Source organism: Mercenaria mercenaria, chromosome 2 (genome assembly GCF_021730395.1).
Source record: "Mercenaria mercenaria strain notata chromosome 2, MADL_Memer_1, whole genome shotgun sequence".
Classification (NCBI taxonomy): Eukaryota; Metazoa; Mollusca; class Bivalvia; order Venerida; family Veneridae; genus Mercenaria; species Mercenaria mercenaria.
Genome location: NC_069362.1, coordinates 34,307,004 through 34,327,655, shown reverse-complemented (window position 1 = coordinate 34,327,655; position 20,652 = coordinate 34,307,004). Strand labels below are relative to the sequence as shown.

The 20,652-nt window shown below is 37.1% G+C and overlaps 1 protein-coding gene across 1 annotated transcript in view; it reads right to left on the bottom strand.

The window, feature by feature from the left end:
- Window positions 1-20,652, bottom strand: part of LOC123563684 (WW domain-binding protein 11-like) — a 57,519-nt gene that overhangs the window by 31,667 nt on the left and 5,200 nt on the right. Inside the window, exons 2-15 of the mRNA XM_053534733.1 lie at window positions 20,379-20,410; window positions 19,683-19,776; window positions 19,120-19,217; window positions 17,808-17,895; window positions 17,331-17,399; window positions 16,726-16,796; window positions 15,987-16,113; window positions 15,454-15,537; window positions 10,051-10,313; window positions 9,538-9,748; window positions 4,231-4,431; window positions 3,593-3,741; window positions 3,065-3,206; window positions 2,608-2,747 (exon numbers count right to left, since the gene is read on the bottom strand). Of these exons, the coding sequence (XP_053390708.1) occupies window positions 2,623-2,747; window positions 3,065-3,206; window positions 3,593-3,741; window positions 4,231-4,431; window positions 9,538-9,748; window positions 10,051-10,313; window positions 15,454-15,537; window positions 15,987-16,113; window positions 16,726-16,796; window positions 17,331-17,399; window positions 17,808-17,895; window positions 19,120-19,217; window positions 19,683-19,776; window positions 20,379-20,410 (1,754 nt within the window). The 3' untranslated portion in view covers window positions 2,608-2,622. The remainder of the gene's footprint in view (window positions 1-2,607; window positions 2,748-3,064; window positions 3,207-3,592; window positions 3,742-4,230; window positions 4,432-9,537; window positions 9,749-10,050; window positions 10,314-15,453; window positions 15,538-15,986; window positions 16,114-16,725; window positions 16,797-17,330; window positions 17,400-17,807; window positions 17,896-19,119; window positions 19,218-19,682; window positions 19,777-20,378; window positions 20,411-20,652) is intronic.

Sequence of the window (20,652 nt, the reverse complement as noted above, 5' to 3'; positions counted from 1 at the left end):
AGTCAAAATGCTTGATGGAGTTATGTACTCTTGCCTACAACTGGACATGGTGATGGTAAACAAGTGTTGAAAGTTTCAAAGCTTTATCTCAAAAGACTTTGTCAAAATATGAACTGGTACGAAAAACTTAACCAAGATTTCTAAGTCAAAAGGGGCCATAATTCAGTCAAAATGCTTGACAGAGTTATGTACTCTTGCCTATAACTGGACATGGTGATGGTAAACAAGTGTTGAAAGTTTCAAAGCTTTATCTCAAAAGACTTTGTCAAAATATGAACTGGTACGAAAAACTTAACCAAGATTTCTAAGTCAAAAGGGGCCATAATTCAGTCAAAATGCTTGACAGAGTTATGTACTCTTGCCTATAACTGGACATGGTGATGGTAAACAAGTGTTGAAAGTTTCAAAGCTTTATCTCAAAAGACTTTGTCAAAATGTGGACTGGTACGAAAAACTTAACCAGGGTGTGACGCCGACGCCGACGCCGACGCCGACACCGACGCCGTGGTGAGTAGGATAGCTCTACTTATTCTTCGAATAGTCGAGCTAAAAATGACTATCTAAGGGCAATGACTGCAATAAATAATCTGATCAGGAAGAGCAAGTCATCTGGTTTCTGAGAAACAGACCTGTCAAGAATCTTGGAATGGACAGAAAAAGCAATGGCAATAATTTTATGCTCCCCCAAATCCCATCTGAAAATTTTTCTAGAAACAAATAAATCATGATTTCAAAGTACAAGGAAAACAACTTAAGGGCAAATCTGACAGTAATAATGGAATTAAATGCAGTACACACAGATCACTGCAGCAGACACAGTGCACACAGATTATTGTAGCAGACACAGTGCACACAGATTACTGTAGCAGACACCGTGCACACAGATTACTGCCACAGACAAAGTGCACACAGATTACTGTAGCAGACACAGTGCACACAGATTACTGCCACAGACACAGTGCACACAGATTACTGCCACAGACACAGTGCACACAGATTACTGCCACAGACACAGTGCACATAGATTACTGTAGCAGACACAGTACACACAGATTACTGCCACAGACACAGTGCACACAGATTACTGTAGCAGACACAGTGCACACAGATTACTGCAGCAGACACAGTGCACACAGATTACGGCAGCAGACACAGTATACACAGATTACTGCAGCAGACACAGTGCACACAGATTACTGCAGCAGACACAGAGCACACAGATTACTGTAGCAGACACAGTGCACACAGATTACTGCAGCTGACACAGTATACACAGATTACTGCAGCAGACACAGTGCACACAGATTACTACAGTAGATGCAGTACAAACAGAATACTGCAGCAGACACAGTCCACAAAGATGACTGCAGCAGACATAGTCCACACAGACTACTGCAGCAGACACAGACAACATGTGATTACAATAGTTCAATCCTGAGCATATGGCCAGTTTTTGTTTGCAGGTGTAGTTATATCTTAGTGGGGCTGGCTCTCAAGATTTTCAAACTAAGTGACTAACCCTTTGATTGCTTTGCCATCAATGTTTACATATAACAATATGATCTTCTGAATGATACTGTGTATAGTATTAACAAAATGCTGCTGCTATAGTAAACATCTATCACTGAAGATGCAAGGAAATGAGCAAAATGCTCAAGGTTATCTAAGGCTTTAAGCAATCTAAACACAGGAAATAGATGACAAACTGACAGGGACCATATGAACTGCTGAAGAAAGGCCGGGTGTTCTAGAAATTGATGCTCAAGCCAGCAGTGTTTCCCTGTATTTTCATAGGCTCCATAAAACAATCTGATATTTCCTCAAGGAGTCATTATTGCAGCTTTGCTACATAGCAGGATCATAGTTATGAACTTTGCACACATCCTGTCATTATATGATATGTAAGTAAGTTAAGACAGTAGCATGGAACCACTCTGAAGCTAACAACACGGTGAATTTGTTTGTGATTCAATGAGAGTTCTATTTCGAGGAAAGGAGATTTCTGTCTTGTAGAGAGGTGTGTGCTCCTTGAAGGTGATGTTATCAGAGGTTATAATTTAATTCTTTCTCACTGAAAGTGAAGGATTGTATTAGTAGATTCTCCCCTATACAAACTCATTCACATTTTTCTCCTTAAAGTGGGGGAAAGAACAAATTCCTATGCCATTGGTCAAAATGTCTTGAAGAACATTGCATTTCAATAGGTTTAAATATATAGCTACTGGCTGAGTGTACAGAATTATCTTATCAAAATGACAATAGGGAGGAGGCAATTCATTTATTTATTTTGTTGGGTTTAACGTGACACAGACACAATTATAGGTCATATGGCGACTTTCCAGCTGTGATGGTGGAGGAAGACCCAAGGTGCCCCTCTGTGCATTAATTCATCACAAGCGGGCACCTGGTTAGAACCACCAACCTTCCATAATTCAGCTGGATGGCTTCCTCACATGAACAATTCAACGCCCTGAGTAAGGCTCGAACCCACATCGATAAGGGACAAGTGATTTAAACTTGGTGACCTTAACCACTCTGCCACAGAGGCCCCCGGGAGAAGGCAAGACAAAGTGATGTGCCCAAGGTGTGATACAGTAAGATATTTACCATGACTGACTTCTGCTACAAGAGATTTTCCATTTCCTTCATAAACTGATCATAGGCGTCATCCTTCTTTTTACCAGGCTGTTGTACCGTCGGTGTAGGTTTCACTGGTACACCAACAGTATGTCTCTCATCTTCCTTAGCTGTGGAATAAATATTTACATACAATTTCAGTTAATTCATAGCATTGCATAATGGTATATGACACCAGTTTATCTATAGCCTTGGCTATAATTGCATATCCTTGAATAAAATTTTATCTCTATTATCTTTTCACATAGTTTAAAAAACATATCATGTACCACAAACCAACTTCAGGTATATATCACAAGACAAATGTATATAGACTGTTTAAAGTAAACTTAAGTATGCAAATATCTACGTCTGATATATAATGTCACTTTGTACTATAAACATCATACCAGAGAAATGTGAACAAAGGGAAGTAACCTTAACCTACCTGCTTTTTTAACCTTTGTGTCTTTGCCAGATCGTTTGACCTTGAGGGATGTAGGCATGAACCTTGTGACATCCCCGATAGGGTTTTTGATCTGGGGCTTGGCTGATATAGTAGCAGCATCTTTCTTCTCCTCCGGAGCAGCCTGTAACAAGATCAATATAAAGTTTTGTTGACAGTTGGAACAATCACCTTTCCATAAAAACAGCTGTGTTAGACCTAACAATACTTCAGTTTTCATACAACATATTTCTCATCCATGATCAATACCGCTGGGAGGACTACTCCCATTCTAGACTGAACCTGTATCTAAATTTTTCGTAGTACAGATATTTGACATAGACCCACTTAGAAAATAAACACTATGGCAGAAACTCTTTTATTTTTATTTGACCAAAGTTAAGGTTTGTGAATTAGCATATATTATTTTAATTCCTTTTTAAGACGATGTATACTTTACAGTAAGTCAAAAAAGTAAGTTGGTGTATCTTTCACACCCTAGAAAAAAAAATCACAGGGATAACAGTTTACCTTTTGTGGCAACTTCATGATGCTTGGAGGAGCACTGAGTACATTTGGGTTCTGTTGAGGGGGCGTGACTCCTGGTGGTAGTGGTAGTGAAGCTGGGCCCATCCCTGGCGGACCCCCAGGAGGTCGTAACATCCTTGGAGGTGGCATTCCTATTATATTATAAGGATGAAATAGGCATGTACTGTGTTTTTCAAAGAAAGCAGTTTGTAAATACAATTATAGAGATACAAAGACTTAAACATTTAGTACAACAGTTTCACTTAGTAATAAATATCTGAAATATATTGTCCTATATTAATTGAACACTCTGGTACACACGTACATGCAGTGTTGAACTTCAGAAATAGAACTGACCATTATTGTGTTAATGACTCAATGGATATATCTGAATTCTATTAAAGTAGAAATACTATACATATTAAAAACACTTACTGACATTGATAATTCAACACTTACAAAGAATAAAATCTTAATATTTCTTATTAATCTATTTGACTAAAATTAGCAAATACTGAATTTGAATCACACATACATTATGACAATCAAAATATGCTCAAACTTTGCGCACTTTTCAGTCATGCAAAATATCTCCATTCTATTATATATATAGATGAGAAAAACAGTTTGACAATTTATACCTGGTGGTCCTCCTGGAGGTAACCTCGGTGGTAATCTGATGTTTGGAGGGAGACCAGGCGGGGGTCCAGGTGGCATACCCTGTGGTCGGCCTGGAGGAGGTCCTGGACGCATCATCCTTGGAGGGCCTCCTGGAGGTCCAGGAGGAGCACCTCGTAGAGGTGGGGGCCTCATCATCATTGGTGGTGCTCCAGGAGGTGGGCCTAGAAATCAAAATTTATTTCTGGTATCAACAGAAATGTAAAACATACATAAAAAGATACACAGTTCTCTTACTCTCTATAACAAGAGCGCCGCCAAGCGAGGCAATATACGCCCGAAGGGTTACATCACAGGATGGAAGCAAAATTTAAAGAACATGACTGTTGAAGCCCAAAGGATGGGAACAACAATAAGAAGAAATTCAAAAAAAAAAAAAAAAATTCTAAGTCCACAAAAAAATTAGGTAAAGTTATGTCAAAGAACTAAAAATTGGATGTACCATCCAGGGCTTCCATTAAGATTCAATTTCATGGAGTCAGGACTGCCTGACATTCAGATTTTGGAGTCCCTCTTAAATTTTCTTGGAGTCCTAGTATTACTTTGTACGCTGACCCTTAATATCATTATCATCATCATCATTATCATCATCATCAGACATCGTCATATTTAAAGTACCACTAGAGTGATGAGAAAACATTATATTTAACAAAATCTTTTTATTGTTTTATTACATGTATAGTTATCATCAGCATTTTATCAAAGTCAACACATATGCATAAAACAGCAACTGATCAGATATGTAAAATAATGTTTTTTTTTAGTTTACATCTGCAACATTTCTAGTTCAATATTTTGCACACTATGATATGAAATACATGTACAGTACATAAGTTAACAATGTGAATACCAAAATAATAAGTTATTATTTTAACAACCACATAGCAAAAAGTATAGATACGGTGTTTTTAGCTTATATCTGCAACATTTCTAGCTATAATATTTTGCACAACATGATATAAAATACATGTACAGTACACAACAATGTGAATACCACAATGTCAGTCACATAGCAAAAAGTACTGATCAGTATGATTTTCATAGCAGTGACAGTGTGTGTGAATGTTCCAACATTTACTTAGTGACTTTGCTTGGTGCATAAAGTCTCTGCAGACGCCTTTTCTTAACCTTGTGCCAGTGCACAATTGCTTTCTCATATGGAAATTGTTCAACAGTAGGACCACATGACAGTTTCATAAGAGTCTCTAAATTTTCAGGGGCAAGGGAAGTTCTGGATTTTACTTTAATTCTGTTCTGCAAACTGAAACCTCTTTCACAAGATACACTTGTTACAGGAATACAAAGGGACATGTTACAAAGTTTACTAATGATTGGATAGTCAGTTACATGGCACTTCATCATTATTCTACAGAAGTCCATAAAGTTCTTTTTCTTGTAGGCACCTTGGAGGAGACACTTGACACCTGCATATTCAAGTTTCAGTTCATTTAAATCAATGTTGTATTTCATGGCCAGACATTTCAGATGTTCCTCAGTTTCAGTAGCAGACAACAGTTCATTGGTGATGGGTTCAAGAACACTGAAAGCCTCAAGCACTGGGGTGTTAGTTGTCATCCGTTCTTCAATACAATCACTTACACAGTCAATGTAATCTTTTTTCATTTTTTCAACACTGCTTTTTTCATTGCTATGAGTCAGCTGGATACCCTTGTAGTACACCTTATTTCCATTTGTGCTGATCTGAGACTCAAACTCTTTCATACATTCTCCATTCACAGTCTTAAGTCCATTTAATTTACCTACTGCGGAATCCTTCATTGGTGTGAACTGGCTTAAATCCAATGACTCAGCTTGGAGTTGCTTTGACAATACGCCAAGAACCTGTAACGCATCGGCCAATATAGCTGTGAATGCTGGAAACTTATAATGTAAAACTTCCCTCAACAATCCCTCTGCGATCACATCACCAACTGTGTTTTTTCCCTCGTTTGACTGGAGATATGTAACTATTGAACCATAGCACTTATGAACAGTCCTAACAGCATTCTCCATGGCCAGCCAGCGAATGTTAATGGGGTCTTTCAGTTTTAGATTTGGTTCTTCCATCACATTCTGCATCTCCTCTAATTTGTATGTCCTTATCCCTGAACCATTCACATGGGTGTACAGATTCTTAAGTATATTTTTGTAATTTTTCAAGTAGGGGATTGCTTTGGTAGCATCAGAGCAAGCCAATGCCAGTCTGTGGGCAACACAATGAACATGGGTCATCATCGGTGAGTCCTCTTGTAATTTAACACCTACACCCCCTTTTCTTCCAAACATCACTGAGGCACCATCACTCCCTAATCCAACCAAGTTAACAGTTTTCAGTCCAAGAGTTCGCAATAATTTCCGCACTTCACACACAAGAGTGTCAGCTGTTCCATCTGGGATCCGAATATCCCCAACAAGTTGTGACTTCACTTTCATATCCGAGGGACACACATAACGTATATAAACTACAAGTTTTTTGTGCACAGACAGATCAGTACTTTCATCCAGAATTAATCCATAGTATTTTGCTTCTTTCAGTTCATCCTTCATTGCTTCATCTAAAACAAACAAGAGGCTTTTTTGAATGTCTAGAATGGTATCACTTGTTAAATCCTGATAGTTTATTTGAACCCCACTTGCTTTAAGTAATTCCAACAGTTTGTTCACTGATGAATTTGGTTGATTTTCCTTTGCAGCAAAGTATACAGTCCTGAACAAATGTTTGTCTGCCTCTGAAACTTTAAGTTCTTCGTTGTCACTGACTGTGATAGTGTCTTCAACATTGTAAAGTTGTTTTCTCATCTGATGGGCTTCTACTGCATCTTTATGTTCTTTTGTGTCATTATGCTTGGTCAAGGTTGAGTGTTGAAGATTTCCTAAGAACAGAAAGAAATTTCTATTTATAATACCAGATAAATGAACAAAAAAACATCACTGAAATTAATTAACAACAAGGTTACTAAATAATAATGTTATTAAAATATATATGTATGATTTTTTTTTTTTGCTATTAATGGAAATAATATAACAATTATAACCACTTGCAAAAATTTCACAAATATGAAATACTAAACTGATTGTTATTGTGGACGCCAACAAACACTTTTCTTGGTCTTCAAAAAAGCACAGTAAAGTATATGTATATGTAAAAAGAAAAAAAAAAAAAAAAAATACGAACCTGCACCATCTTTAGCAAAGATATTACTATTCTTGGCCGCACGACAGTAAGTGCAGTACATTTTTTTTGAGTCTGATTTAAACTCCAACCAAGGAAATTCACGCAACCATTTTTCATTGAAGTTTCGTTGTTTCATAACAGATTTGCATTCAGAACTAGGTTTTGATTTTTTGCAACAGACTCGGTGCATTCAGACTCGTCATTACGTTTGCGTTTATTCTTGTCTGGCGTATTTACGCCGAAATCAAAGAGAGTACGTTGTGCCATAACAACTGAAAAACAGCGTATGATGCTAAATTTCCTTTTCCCTTCCGTTCATCAACTTCTATTTACTCACCAATTTGCAAACAAATAATTTACAAACAAATCTTTTTTTTGTGCTGAAATTGCCGATATAATTTCGGCAATTAGTTTTATTGTCTTCCGACTTCGGAGCAAAAAACTTACCAACTTAATCCGAGCCAAATGCATGTAGTATGTTTAATTATCGGAAATTAGTACCTTCTCAAACATGTCAAGGTTTACATTCATAGACGGTGTCTTTATCAAACACGATGCTTTCACACACTTCAAACATGACATCTAAAGAAATGCCGACAGCCTTCATGAGGCTGTCAATCATCAAAAGTTAACCGCGATGATTAGTTACGAGGCGGAGCTTATAATATCATTCTCACGCTTCAAGCATGACATCTAAAGAAACGCCGACAGTCTGTACAAGGCTATCAATCATCGGGGCGGAGCTAATGAAATCTTTCTCGGGGAATCGTAGTTACTGAAAAAAATTGAAGGTACGTCACGGTGTATTGATTTTGTCGTCCTTTGAAAATATCGGAAGTCCTTTGTACGCCACTAACTTTGTGTATTGGCGTACTGATCACAATTTTCGGCGTATTTTACGCCGGGACGCCGCTTAACGGAAGCCCTGTCATCCATGTTGTACCACAGAAAAGGGGTCTCGGTTTTTCCCTACAGCCAATAATAAAAAAGTTTCAAAATAAGCTTTATATAGTAACAAAAAAGGGAAGTAATTAAAAAAAATAAAATTACTGTAAGAGAACAAAAAGGGATCTGCCAAATAAAAACAAGAGCACTGCAGTGCATAGCAATATATACAAAGCAAAGTCATATATGACCTTTGACCCCTAAGTGTGACCTCGACCTTGAAGTTTGTCACCCAAAACAAGCGCTCTGCAAGTCGTCTCAGTGTGGTGAACATTTGTGCCAAGTTTCTTTGAAATCCTTCAAGCAGTTCAAGAGTAACAGAGCGGACACAGCAGTCATATATGACCTTAAACTCCTAAGTGTGACCTTGACCTTGAAGTTAGTCATCCGAAACAAGCGCTCTGCACGTTGTCTCAGTGTGGTAAACATTTGTGCCAAGTTTCTTTGAAATCCTTCAAGCAGTTCAAGAGTTACAGAGCGGACACGAAACACACTCATATAACCTTTGACCCCTAAGTGTGACTTTGACCTTGAAATGAGACAACAAAAACATGCGCTCTGCACGTCGTCTCAGTGTGGTGAACATTTGTGCCAATTTTCTTTGAAATCCTTCAAGCAGTTCAAGAGTTACAGAGCGGACACGAAACACACTCATATGACCTTTGACTCCTAAGTGTGACCTTGACCTTGAAATGAGACATCCAAAACATGCGCTCTGCACGTCGTGTCAGTGTGGTGAACATTTGTGTCAACTTTCTTTGAAATCCTTCAAGGGGTTGAAGAGTTACAGAGCGGACAAGAAATTGCTAACGGACGGACGGACGGATGGATGGACGGAAGGACACCGGGACCATAACCTTCGGGCATATAAAAACTATATAAAAAGTAAGGCAAAGTGTTTTTCATATCCACTGTTTCATGAAACATTACATACAATATTCACATCAACTTTTACTTTCGAGCCTGTATATTTTGGTAATGTTTAATACTTCGATTCTTTGCCATACAGTAAAAGATACTAGTTAAGACAGCATTTATTCTAAGCAGCTTATGCTTCATGCCAGTCTCTATATTTTCCAATTCTTAAATGTCTTTTTTTCCTCCAATTATATGATCTCTGTGTATGCTAGAACTAACACTGATTTTTTACCTGGAGGTAAGCCAGGCGGCAACCCAGCTGGGGCCCCGGGTGGAGGGCCTGGGGGAGCTGCCGGTTTCACTGGGACTGATATAGGTATGGGCACATCTTCAATCTTCTCTATCGGTTCAGCAACCTTCTTGTCATTATCATCATCATCATCACTGTCATCACGGTGGGAGGCAAACGTCTCCTCCTCACTGTCACTGCTAGAATCACTGTCCTGTAAACAGCAAGCAAATGTATGTAACAAATTGACATTGTTACAATTTTCTTTACAAAGCTGAATGACGTTTATTGCCATGAAGCATATATAACATGTAACAGAATCTGACGAGTGTGTACACATCAACAGGTAACGTATTTCTACATAATAACTTGGGGTTATTAATGTTTGGTGATCTTCAGAGCATATAATCTAGTGTTAACTTGTAATAATGACAAATAAAATGGCCTTTACATGTTGAATCAAACCTCACTTGTATAAGTGCTTATGGTATGTAATCTAGGAAATGTTGTACATACTCTATCTCTTCTATCCCTTCTATCTCTTCTTCTTTTATAATCATCATCATCCTCAGAGTCGGAACTTGATGAACTATCCCTATCGTCCTTATCACTGTCTTCCTTCGGCACTTCCTGTCCCGCCATTTCTAACATTCTCTTCTGTAATGATGTGACAGCAGGTTTCTTTGGTGGACCAAACTTAAGTCTTGTATCTTTTTCTTCTAATGTAAGATCTCTGGTATCATCGTCAATAAATCGGATTTTCTTTTTCTTTTCTTTTTCTACAGCAAATGTTCAAAAATTAGAATTAACAAAATTTTATTTCTTTCTATCTTAAAACTCGTTTCTTAGAAAAAAAAATCAATACATAAAACAAGCATTTGTATTAGGCGGAAGTTTCAATTTCTTTTCTAGAATAAAACTACTTCTGCAAGACAAATACTTTAAAATTCAAATCACTTAAACTGATTTAAATTGTTACAAATTTATAGACAGTCAACATTTTTCAAAAAAACAATAACAAAAACAACAGCAACAAAAAAAACAAGAGCTGTTCTTATTAGTGACAACTGCCCCTGAAGCAAGCCAAGAATGCTACAGTTGTCTGTGCAAAATATGCCAGAATAGTTTAGGTATGAATCATTTTGTGACCTTGACCTTGATCTTAGAGGCCTGGGTCATAAGCATGACACACATTCTCAATACGGTTAACATTTGTGTCAAATTGTTTTCATATCCCTTGATAAATGAGAGAGTTATGGACCAGACAAGAAACAGACCATGTTAACCTTTGACTTCTAAGTGTGACCTTGACCTTGGAGCTAGGGGTCTGAGTCTTGTGCATGAGACATCACCTAATTGTAGGAAACATTAATGCCACGTAATTTTAAAATCCCTTCATCGATGGCAGAGTTATGGACCAGACAAGAAACAGACCATGTTAACCTTTAACTAGAGCTGCTTTTGATAAAAGTGCATGTCTCCCATAACTGCCTAATCATCTGAATAGTAGTATATGAGTCAACCATGCACCAAGACCTCAACTGCCTTATCAGACTTTGAGTGCTTTGATTTTTAAAAACAAGTTTTAAGGGCCATAATTCTGGAGTGCCTGGGCAGATTTGGCTAGTTATCCAACCTGGCCAAGGACTTATTGCAAGATCAGACCCCTGGTTCTAAGGTCTAGGGCACACTAGTTATGTCTCCCACCACACAGTGATGTGGGAGACATACTGATTTTCTGTCTGTGTGTTTGTCTGTCAGTTTGTCTGTCACAAAGCTTGTCCGCACTCTAAATCGAACATTTCTCATCCGATTTTCACCAAACTTGAACAAAATGTGTTTGCCAATAAGTCCTTGGCCAGGTTGGATAAGAATTTACACGGACATCCGCATGGACGGATGGATGACTGACAGATAAAGGGTGATCATAAATGCTCATCTTGTCACTATGTGACAGGTGAGCTAAAAAGGGGAGTTTTTTTTTGTTTTTTTTTTAATTTAACGTCGCACCGACACATGATAGGTCATATGGTGACTTTCCAGCTTTAATGGTGGAGGAAGACCCCAGGTGCCCCTCCGAGCATTATTTCATCACGAGCGGGCACCTGGGTAGAACCACCGACCTTCCGTAAGCCAGCTTGATGGCTAATTCATAAAGTATTAGTGCAAGACGTTTGTGTCAAATGATGTGGTTGATGATGAAGAACAATTATTTTAAAATTTGAATCAAATCCCTTCTGTAATAACTGAGATGTAGTGAAATGCATCAAAATTAACCTAAAATTTAAGTAAAAAGGGGGTATAAATCATGAAGAGTTATGGACCTTAAGTCATATGATGTGGGTGATGATGTGGAACAACTACTATTAGCTTGAATTAAATCCATTTAGGGACTAAGTGAAAGTGCATCAAAACTTTAACCTAAAGTTCTAAGTAAAAAGGAGAGATAATTTAAGAAATATTGATGCAAGAGTTATTACCCTTGTGCCAAAAGATGTGGGTGATGATGAAAAATAACTATTTTAAGTTTGAAACAAGTCCATCATGTAATTACAGAGATAACGAAAAAGTGCATCAAAATGTGGACGTGGAAGGACGCTGAGGCCGTGTCAAATAAAATAGCTCTCCATATACTTTGTATAGTCGAGGTAATAATCATAATACTTTTATTGTTATTATATTAATTAAGGAGAGTGTTTTTTTTTTTCCAACAGAGATCAAACTGTGAACAACAAAACTGACACAAGGTGCCACAGTAGGTTATCCTGCTTAATGCCAATAATTACTGAACATTTTATCATTTTACAGATCACAACATAAGACATGGTATGGGCTGGCACACTGGTAGAACTGCCAACCTTCCTCAACCCTGCTGGATATCTTTCTCATATGACAATCAAAACCTGACTGGTGAGAGAAAAGTGACCAAAGGTGTTAACCACTAAACTATGTGCCCATGGGCAATATGTTGAGCCCGCCAGCTGTCTGCATCAACCCCCTAAATGTGACCTAGACCTTTCAACTACTTACGCCTGACAGACTGTCTCACTGAGGCAAACAATTGTGCCAAGTTATTTAAGAAACTCTCATCTATGACTGAGTTACAGCCTGGACAAGGAAAACTGCACCAAGTTTTGACCTTTGACCTTTAAGCTACCAACCTGGTTTTGCACATGACACATCATCTTACTGAGGCAAACATCTGTGCCAAAGTATTTAAGAATCTCTCAATCCATGGCTGAGTTACAGCCCGGACAAGCAGAACAGCACCAAGTTTTGACCTTTGACCTCAAAGTATGACCTTGACCATTAAGCTACCAATTTGATTCTTACATGTGACACACCGTGTCATTGAGGCAAACATGTGCCAAGCTATTTAAGAATCCCTTGATCCAAGGATAAGTTACAGCCCGGACAAACTCAGATGGACGCACGTACACACATACACCGAGCCGCCATGACAACTATATGGAGCTCACCACCAGCGACAAAAATGAGGCCAATACTTTAATATGTTCTATAATCATTTCATTGCAAAACCATAGATTTAATCACATCATAACAACTTCATCAAGTAAAATGAAATATTGCAATTTTCATTACTTTTTATGTGTGGTAACTTTAACTTTTGGTTTCGAAATTTTATACAAGAGATGTTGTCAATTAAATATCTTTATATATATTTAGAATACACAAATATATAAATTGCAGGTTCATAGTTTGCGTTACTGACTGGTCAATAGATAAAGTTAACAAGAACTATCACTATTAGTGACAAATGCTCCCGAGAATTTATGCCAAGTAATTTAAAAATCCCTTCATCGATGGTAGAGTTATGGACAGGACGAGAAACAGACCATGTTAACCTTTAACCTCTAAGTGTGACCTTGACCTTAGAGCCAGGGGTATGGATATTGTACATGACATGTTGTCTCATTATTGCAAACATTTATGCCAAGTAATTTCAAAATCACTTGATGAATGGAAGAGTTAAGAACCAGACACGAAACAGACCCTGTTAACCTTTGACTTCTAAGTCTGACCTTGACCTTGGAGCTAGAGGTCTGGGTCTTGTGCATGACGCACTGTCTCATTATGGTAAACATTTATGCCAAGTTATTTAAAAATCCCTTCATGGATGGCCGAGTTATGGACTTGGAGCTAAGAATCTGGGTCTTGTGCATGACTTGTCATCTCATTATGGTGAACATTTACGCCAAGTTATTTCAAAATCCCTTCATGGATGGCAGAGTTATGGACGAACACGAAACAGACCCTGTTTTAACTTTAACCTCTAAGAGTGACCTTGACCTTGGAGCTAGGGTTCTGGGTCTTGTGAATTAATATGTCCTCTCATTTTGGTGAACATTTATGCAAAGATTTCAAAATCCCTTTATGGATGGCAGAGTCACAGCCCAGACAAGAACTTACACTGACAGACAGTGCAAATTTAATATGCACACCTTTGGGGGCATAAAACAAGAGGGCCAAGACGGCCCTAGGTCGCGCACCTGAGGTTCACACCATAACAGTGTAAACATGTTTGACATTAGTGATTTCATGGAAACAAATATTCTGACCAATTTTCATTAAGACTGGACCAAAAATGTGGTCTCTTGAAGTGTAAACAAGTATTTTCTTCAATTTAACATAGTGACCTAGTTTTTAAACCAAGGTAACCTACATACAAACTTGACCTAGATTTGATCAAGGCAATCATTCTGACTAAATTTCATGAACCTCAACTGAAAAATACAGCCTGTATGCATACAAAACGCTTTTCTTTGATTTGTCCTAGCGACCTAGTTTTTGATTCCAAATGACCCATTTTCGAACTTGGCCTTAATTTTATCAAGGCTATCATTCTGACCAAATTTCATCAAGATCAATTAAAAAATACTGTCTCTATCGCATACACAAGGTTTTTCTTTGATTTGACTTAGTGCCCTAGTTTTTAACCCCGGATGACCCATATTCTAACTTGACCTAGATTTCATTAAGGCAATCATTCTGACTAACTTTTATATATATCTAAGTTTTTCTTTAATTTGACCCTAGATGACCCATATTCAAATTCGACCTAGATTTCATCCAGACAAATATTCTGATCAAATTTCATGAAGATCTGGTGAAAATGCAGCCCCTATTGCATACACAAGGTTTTTCTTTGATTTGACCTAGTGATCTAGTTTTTGACCCCAGATGACCCATTTTCTAACTCGTCCTAGATTTCATCAAGGTTACCATTCTGACAAAATATTTCATGAAGATCAATTGAAAAATACAGCCTCTATCACATACACAAGGTTTTTCTTTGATTTGATCTAGTGACCTAGTTTTTGATCCCAGATGACCTATTTTCAAACTCTGTCTAGATTTCATCAAGGTAATCATTCTGACCAAAATTCATGAAGATCAATTGAAAAATACAGCCTCTATTCCATACACAAGGTTTTTTCTTGATTTGACCTAGTGTCCTAGTTTTTTACTCAAGATGACCCATTTTCGAAATCAGCCTAGATGTCATCAAGGTTATCATTCTGACCAAAATTCATAAAGATCAATTGAAAAATACAGCCTCTATCGCATACACAAGGTTTTTCCTTGATTTGATCTAGTGACCTAGTTTTTGATCCAAGATGACCCATTTTCGAACTTGGTCTAGATTTCCTCAAGGTAATCATTCTGACAAAATTTCATGAAGATCAGTTGAAAAATACAGCCTCTATCGCATACACAAGCTATATGTTGACGGATGACAAACGCCAGACAGACGATAGACATCGAGCACTCAGAATAACTCACCTGAGCTAAAAAACCTTCTGTAAAAATAATTTTTATTTCAGAATTCTGTGCAGTGAAACTAAAGAGCAAAACAAGCATGAAATTAGCATCGCAATATATATAATAGAGAGATACCTGAGAATTCTGGTAGTGGCGGTTCAGTTTCCATCTCTTCTGGATGATGATCTACTTCTACAGTACCCAAAACTTCTTCTACACCTGAAAACAATTCATAATCAAATACACATAAAAACCACCTTCATTACCAAAAGCCTGTAAATTATTTTTGCCTGCGCCAAGACTGGAACAAGCATTAACAAAGAAACAGAGCCTAGTAACAAATAATTTATCAAACAAATGATTCAATTAGACTATTTTACCGATTGCGTTTTATTTGTCACAAGTCTATCCCACAAAAGTTTGTCCAAATAATGCAGATATATATGATTTAAACACGTCACATGGGTAACTCAGGCAAAAGATTTTTATAAAGCATGTGAGAATTTTAACAGCCCAACACTGCACAAATATCAAACTTTTAAATATATAATATTTTGGTGGGAACCAGAATTTGAACATACATCAACGGAACTCTAAATGTCTTTAAATGTACAAATTTAGCTATCAAACACCAGTAACACATCGGCACTCTTACAGCAGGGCCTCACCTGTAGCAGGGTCATATTCTTCCTCTTCTGGTTCACTATCACTGAGTTCTGGTGGAGGCCCTGGCGGGGGACCAGGTTTCTTTTTCTTTCTCTCAGATGTTGGAGGAACTATATGGGAGTCACTGTACATAAAGAAATGCTGGTAAAACATTTGCAAACTGTGTCCAAAACAGGAATGCAAAAGCTTGTAACTTAATAATTTTGAAGAAACCAATGTGAAACTTGCCAAATTCATTGTTACATTTCAAAGAATGTCAATGGGCTTCTGCGTTCCTGTAATGGAATAATACCTAACTATCTAACTAGTTAACACATGATGTAGCCTATTCATTTTCTACATTAGGTAATTCACCAAAATACTAAGTTATTACCACATTCTGAATTTTTGTTAGCCTTAACAGTGCTTTTCAACTGTATTTCAGTCATTTGCAGCAGTCTGCTTACTTCAGAGTTTCTGTATTATGAACCAGTACTTTCCTAAAGTATCTGACAACTTCCTTACATGATTCAGAGGTGGAGAATAAATGACATTAAATACACTGTCTGCAGTATGTCAGGAAAATATTTGACTAGGAATAGAAGTCACCACCACTGGACTGTTGGTCTCATTCTCTCCATACTGGGCTAAGCTGGTAGATGTTAGGCCATTTATATTAAATTCTAATCAGACAGTAAGACATGATGCTTCAGGTTAAGAAGAATGCCCTGTGGGGCATGTAAGCTTATATACTTTCCTGTATGCTGAATGTTTCTTCAGAATTCCTTTCTGTGGTAATGGGATATCACTTGGTAATGGGATAGCAGAGGGGGCTGGAAAAAGAAACAGTATCATATCATAAATGCAAATGATTTCAATAATCAGCAATTATTATCATGTTATTCATGCTACAGAGATCTTGCTTTTAACTAAGTTTTTACTGAAAAACTATAGTATGCTGCTTACTGTAGTAAAGACATTAACAGGACAAACATATAATTACAGCATGAAGCTGGTTTGATAGTATTCCATTATATGCTCATCTTATGATGTAGTAATTTGGCTGACTCACTGGACAATAGTACACACTGTAAGAATCTTTCATCAAATGACTGACTTTCTTTTAGCCACTTCTTTTTTAATAATAACCAATGAATTTATACATTTATTCAAAAATGATGCATTCATTCATAAATGGTTTGAAAACAGACTTGATTTATTGCACAAGAGTCATCCTACAGCCTGGGTGTTTGATATGTTTTTCCAGCACTGGTGAAAACATCTGAAACCCCAGTCTTCCCGCCAAAATATATGCAAATAAAATATCAAATACATATAAATACTGTCCTTTGTCCAGCTTCACTAACCTGGTTCTGCTGGCATATCTGGTAAGGGGATTTCATTTAACTGTACACGCTCAGCTATCTTAACTTGCTCTGTAACACAAAATAAGAGAACGTAAATACACATGTACAAATCACAACAGTTCCTATCCAAATGGATTCTGATGTTTCAGATAAAATGTGTTAAAGGCAACCAAATTTCTCGGGTTAGTTTATTTTTGCTGAAGTGAGTTACACAGTCACTGATGGCAAAGGTTAAATGACTACTTTCCCGCTACGATTATAATAGAGGAATTTTTTTAGTGGCATTGGAGATACCTGGATAAAACCTTTCCAACCTAAAAACATTCTGATGGCTGTTTCATGTAGAAGAATTTGGCCTAAGCTAAGACTGAACTAAGAAAGTGTCCCTTCGTACTTAAGACACTTTGAATTATGAAGCCAAACAGAACAATTCACACTTTTAAATCTTCCAGTAATTTGAAGTACAGGAATACATACCATAATGTATCTGTAGTCTTTCTCTTTTTTTTTCATACTCAACTTCTGCTTTCTTCAATTCCTTTGCATAGTCTAGATTTTCTTTTTCCTACAATATCAAATGGTGTTAAATTACATTAAACACGTTAATCAAGGTTTCCACAGCAAAACGTAGACCTGTAGGAGTCCAAATATCTTTAAAAATTTCAGTTCAAGAATATGGCAATACTCTTTTTGTTTTTGTTGCTTTAATGTCATATCAGCACAATTATAGGTCATATGGCATCTTTCCAGCTTTTGAGGATGGAGAAAGACACCAAGTGCCCTTCAAGGCGTTATTCCACCTGGATATAACAACTGACCTTTAGTCAGCCAGCTGGATGACTTCCTCACAAGGAAGAATTCTATACCCAAGCGAGGGTCTGAACCAACAACAGTGAGGGTTAAGTGATTCTAAGTCAGCAACCATAACCACTTGGCCACGGATGCCCCTTGAAAAGGGTAATACTATCATTTAAAGGAAAACAGAGTCAAAATTATTCATATGGGCCAACTATTTTGTTTACGTCTGGAAAACAATGGACACAAATGATACAAGAGGTCCGTGATGGCCCTAGATCACTCACCCGAGTTATGCTGCTTGCTTGAATGGTTTTGGTACGGTAGATGGTTATGCAAGGAAAATGTATGTAAAATTCTTTGAAACAGTGACAGTGTTTTCAAACAAGACTATTTTAAACGTTTCTACTAAATAAATATGGGCAGGTAATGTGTATTTCTGTGTTGTGAGGGTGGGGGAAGGTGGGGTAAGACATTAGGAGAATGTGATATGATAAAGTTCCCACTACATACATATAGGGAAAAGTGACCACACCCTCTAGAGGCCATTTTTTTGACAAATCAGAATAATTTAAACAATCTTGGTAGACGGTCTTGCAAGCACCGGTGTGAGATTATTTCAAAATCTGACTGGCGGTTTAGGAGATGTTGTTTGAAGATTTTACTATTTTTAGTTCTAGCAGCCCCTATGTGCAACCAAGGGGAACTGCTTTGGTTCAAACAACTCTGGAAGAGGACCATCCAAAGAACATCCATGCCAAGTTTCATCAACTTCCATCAAATGGTTTCCGAGGAGATACTGTTTGAAGAAAAGTGTGTAAACAGACAGACGCAAGACAGTGAGTGATCACAAAAGCTCACTCCGTGAACTTTGTGCTCAGATGAGCTGAAAAGCAGTCTATCCAAAATAAGCTGTAATTGCCTTTTTCATGCACACATTCTCTGAAGTAAAACTGAAACCAATTATAGGACAGGTATGTGTAGCAACACTTACATATAACCTCAAAACTCTCAGGAATGTTTCTTTTAGTTTCTTTCTTTTGTCTTTCAGTACTTTCTCATTCAACTTGGGAGCTTCCATTGGATTAAACTCTGAAATTTTAAAACAAAATCTTAATTAAAATAGCGGTGCACACAAGAAATACTGTCACTTCAAATTCACCAAGCTGACATTTTACTGATGATTTAAACAAAATATAAACAGGGTTAACTATTTCTTGTTCTTCATCATTTTTATCACATAATAATCAAATAAAGTTTTTTCTTTATTTCACAGTGACTATATCAAGTTTTTTTTCCTTCACACACATTTATTTCAAGCATTTAGAGCATCAGAAAATAAGTACATAAAGTTGTCTCTTTAACACAAGCAAGTTTTTCTTTCGAACACAGTGTCCGAGTCACAACAATAAACTTATGACTGCTGAACATCAAGTTTTTCTTGATCACACCATGACTATATCAATCTGTTTCTACATCTCAAACATCAGACAGTTACCTATGTAGATATTCAACAAACAACTAGTGACTACAGAGATATATCAGTATATAACTTACCCATCTGATCAATAATTTCCATCTCTTCTAGAAGTTTCAGTGGATCTTTGCCCTTCAGTACAGCTGTACGAACCAACATACGCTGCTTCTTATTCTGTAAATATCAAAACATAACTGCATAATATAATACGGCTATTATAACAGTAGCTTGATCTGGGAAGCTGTACTCAGCTTGAGTGGATTTTTGCCAGAGCGGATCTCACGAGGCGCACAAGCAACCTTGCAAAAGCCATGAGAGCCAAATACACAATCCCAGCTCTAGCTACTGTTATAATGACCCTTTTATTATATACCTCCACCTTTTGTTTGTTGTTTTGTTACTGAACAAAATCTTCAATGTTTATCAATGTTAAAATGGAACTTAGTGAAGGTTTTATGTGCCCTATTTATAGAACTGTGTCAGGTCATGTATACGAATGAAAGCAGTCCGGCAACATACAATACAAAAGGCACAATACTGAATTTTTTTCTGCCTCTCCTTATTTACTTGTGAAAACCAAACTGATTTTTTCCAGAATCTATATAGGTATATAATAAAAGCTCAGATTATCAGTTGTGGCCTTACATTAACATTTTCTAATTTGGAAACAACAGAAATGTAAATTTTCTTTCTGTCACAAGAGAAACAACTGAACAGAAACTTTGTTATTTAAGTGAAAACTATTCAAATATAAAATCTAAAACATGAAAAATTACCTTCTTCAATTCTCTTTTTCTTGCCTCTTTTCCTGAATAGAAAAAACAAAATAGTATCTTTTAGTATATAACAAGCTTAAACAAAAGCTGTCTGTAAGACAGCCATTGCTTAGAGGTAGCATGTCTGCCTTACACACAAGAGTTCGGGAGTTTGATCCCTATCAGCACCAGACCTTTTTTCTTTTTTCTTTTATTTCACTACTTTTATTTTTTTTATTGTATTTATCATGAATTTTTCAAATATTGTTACAAAAATCAATTAAGTGTAATTTTA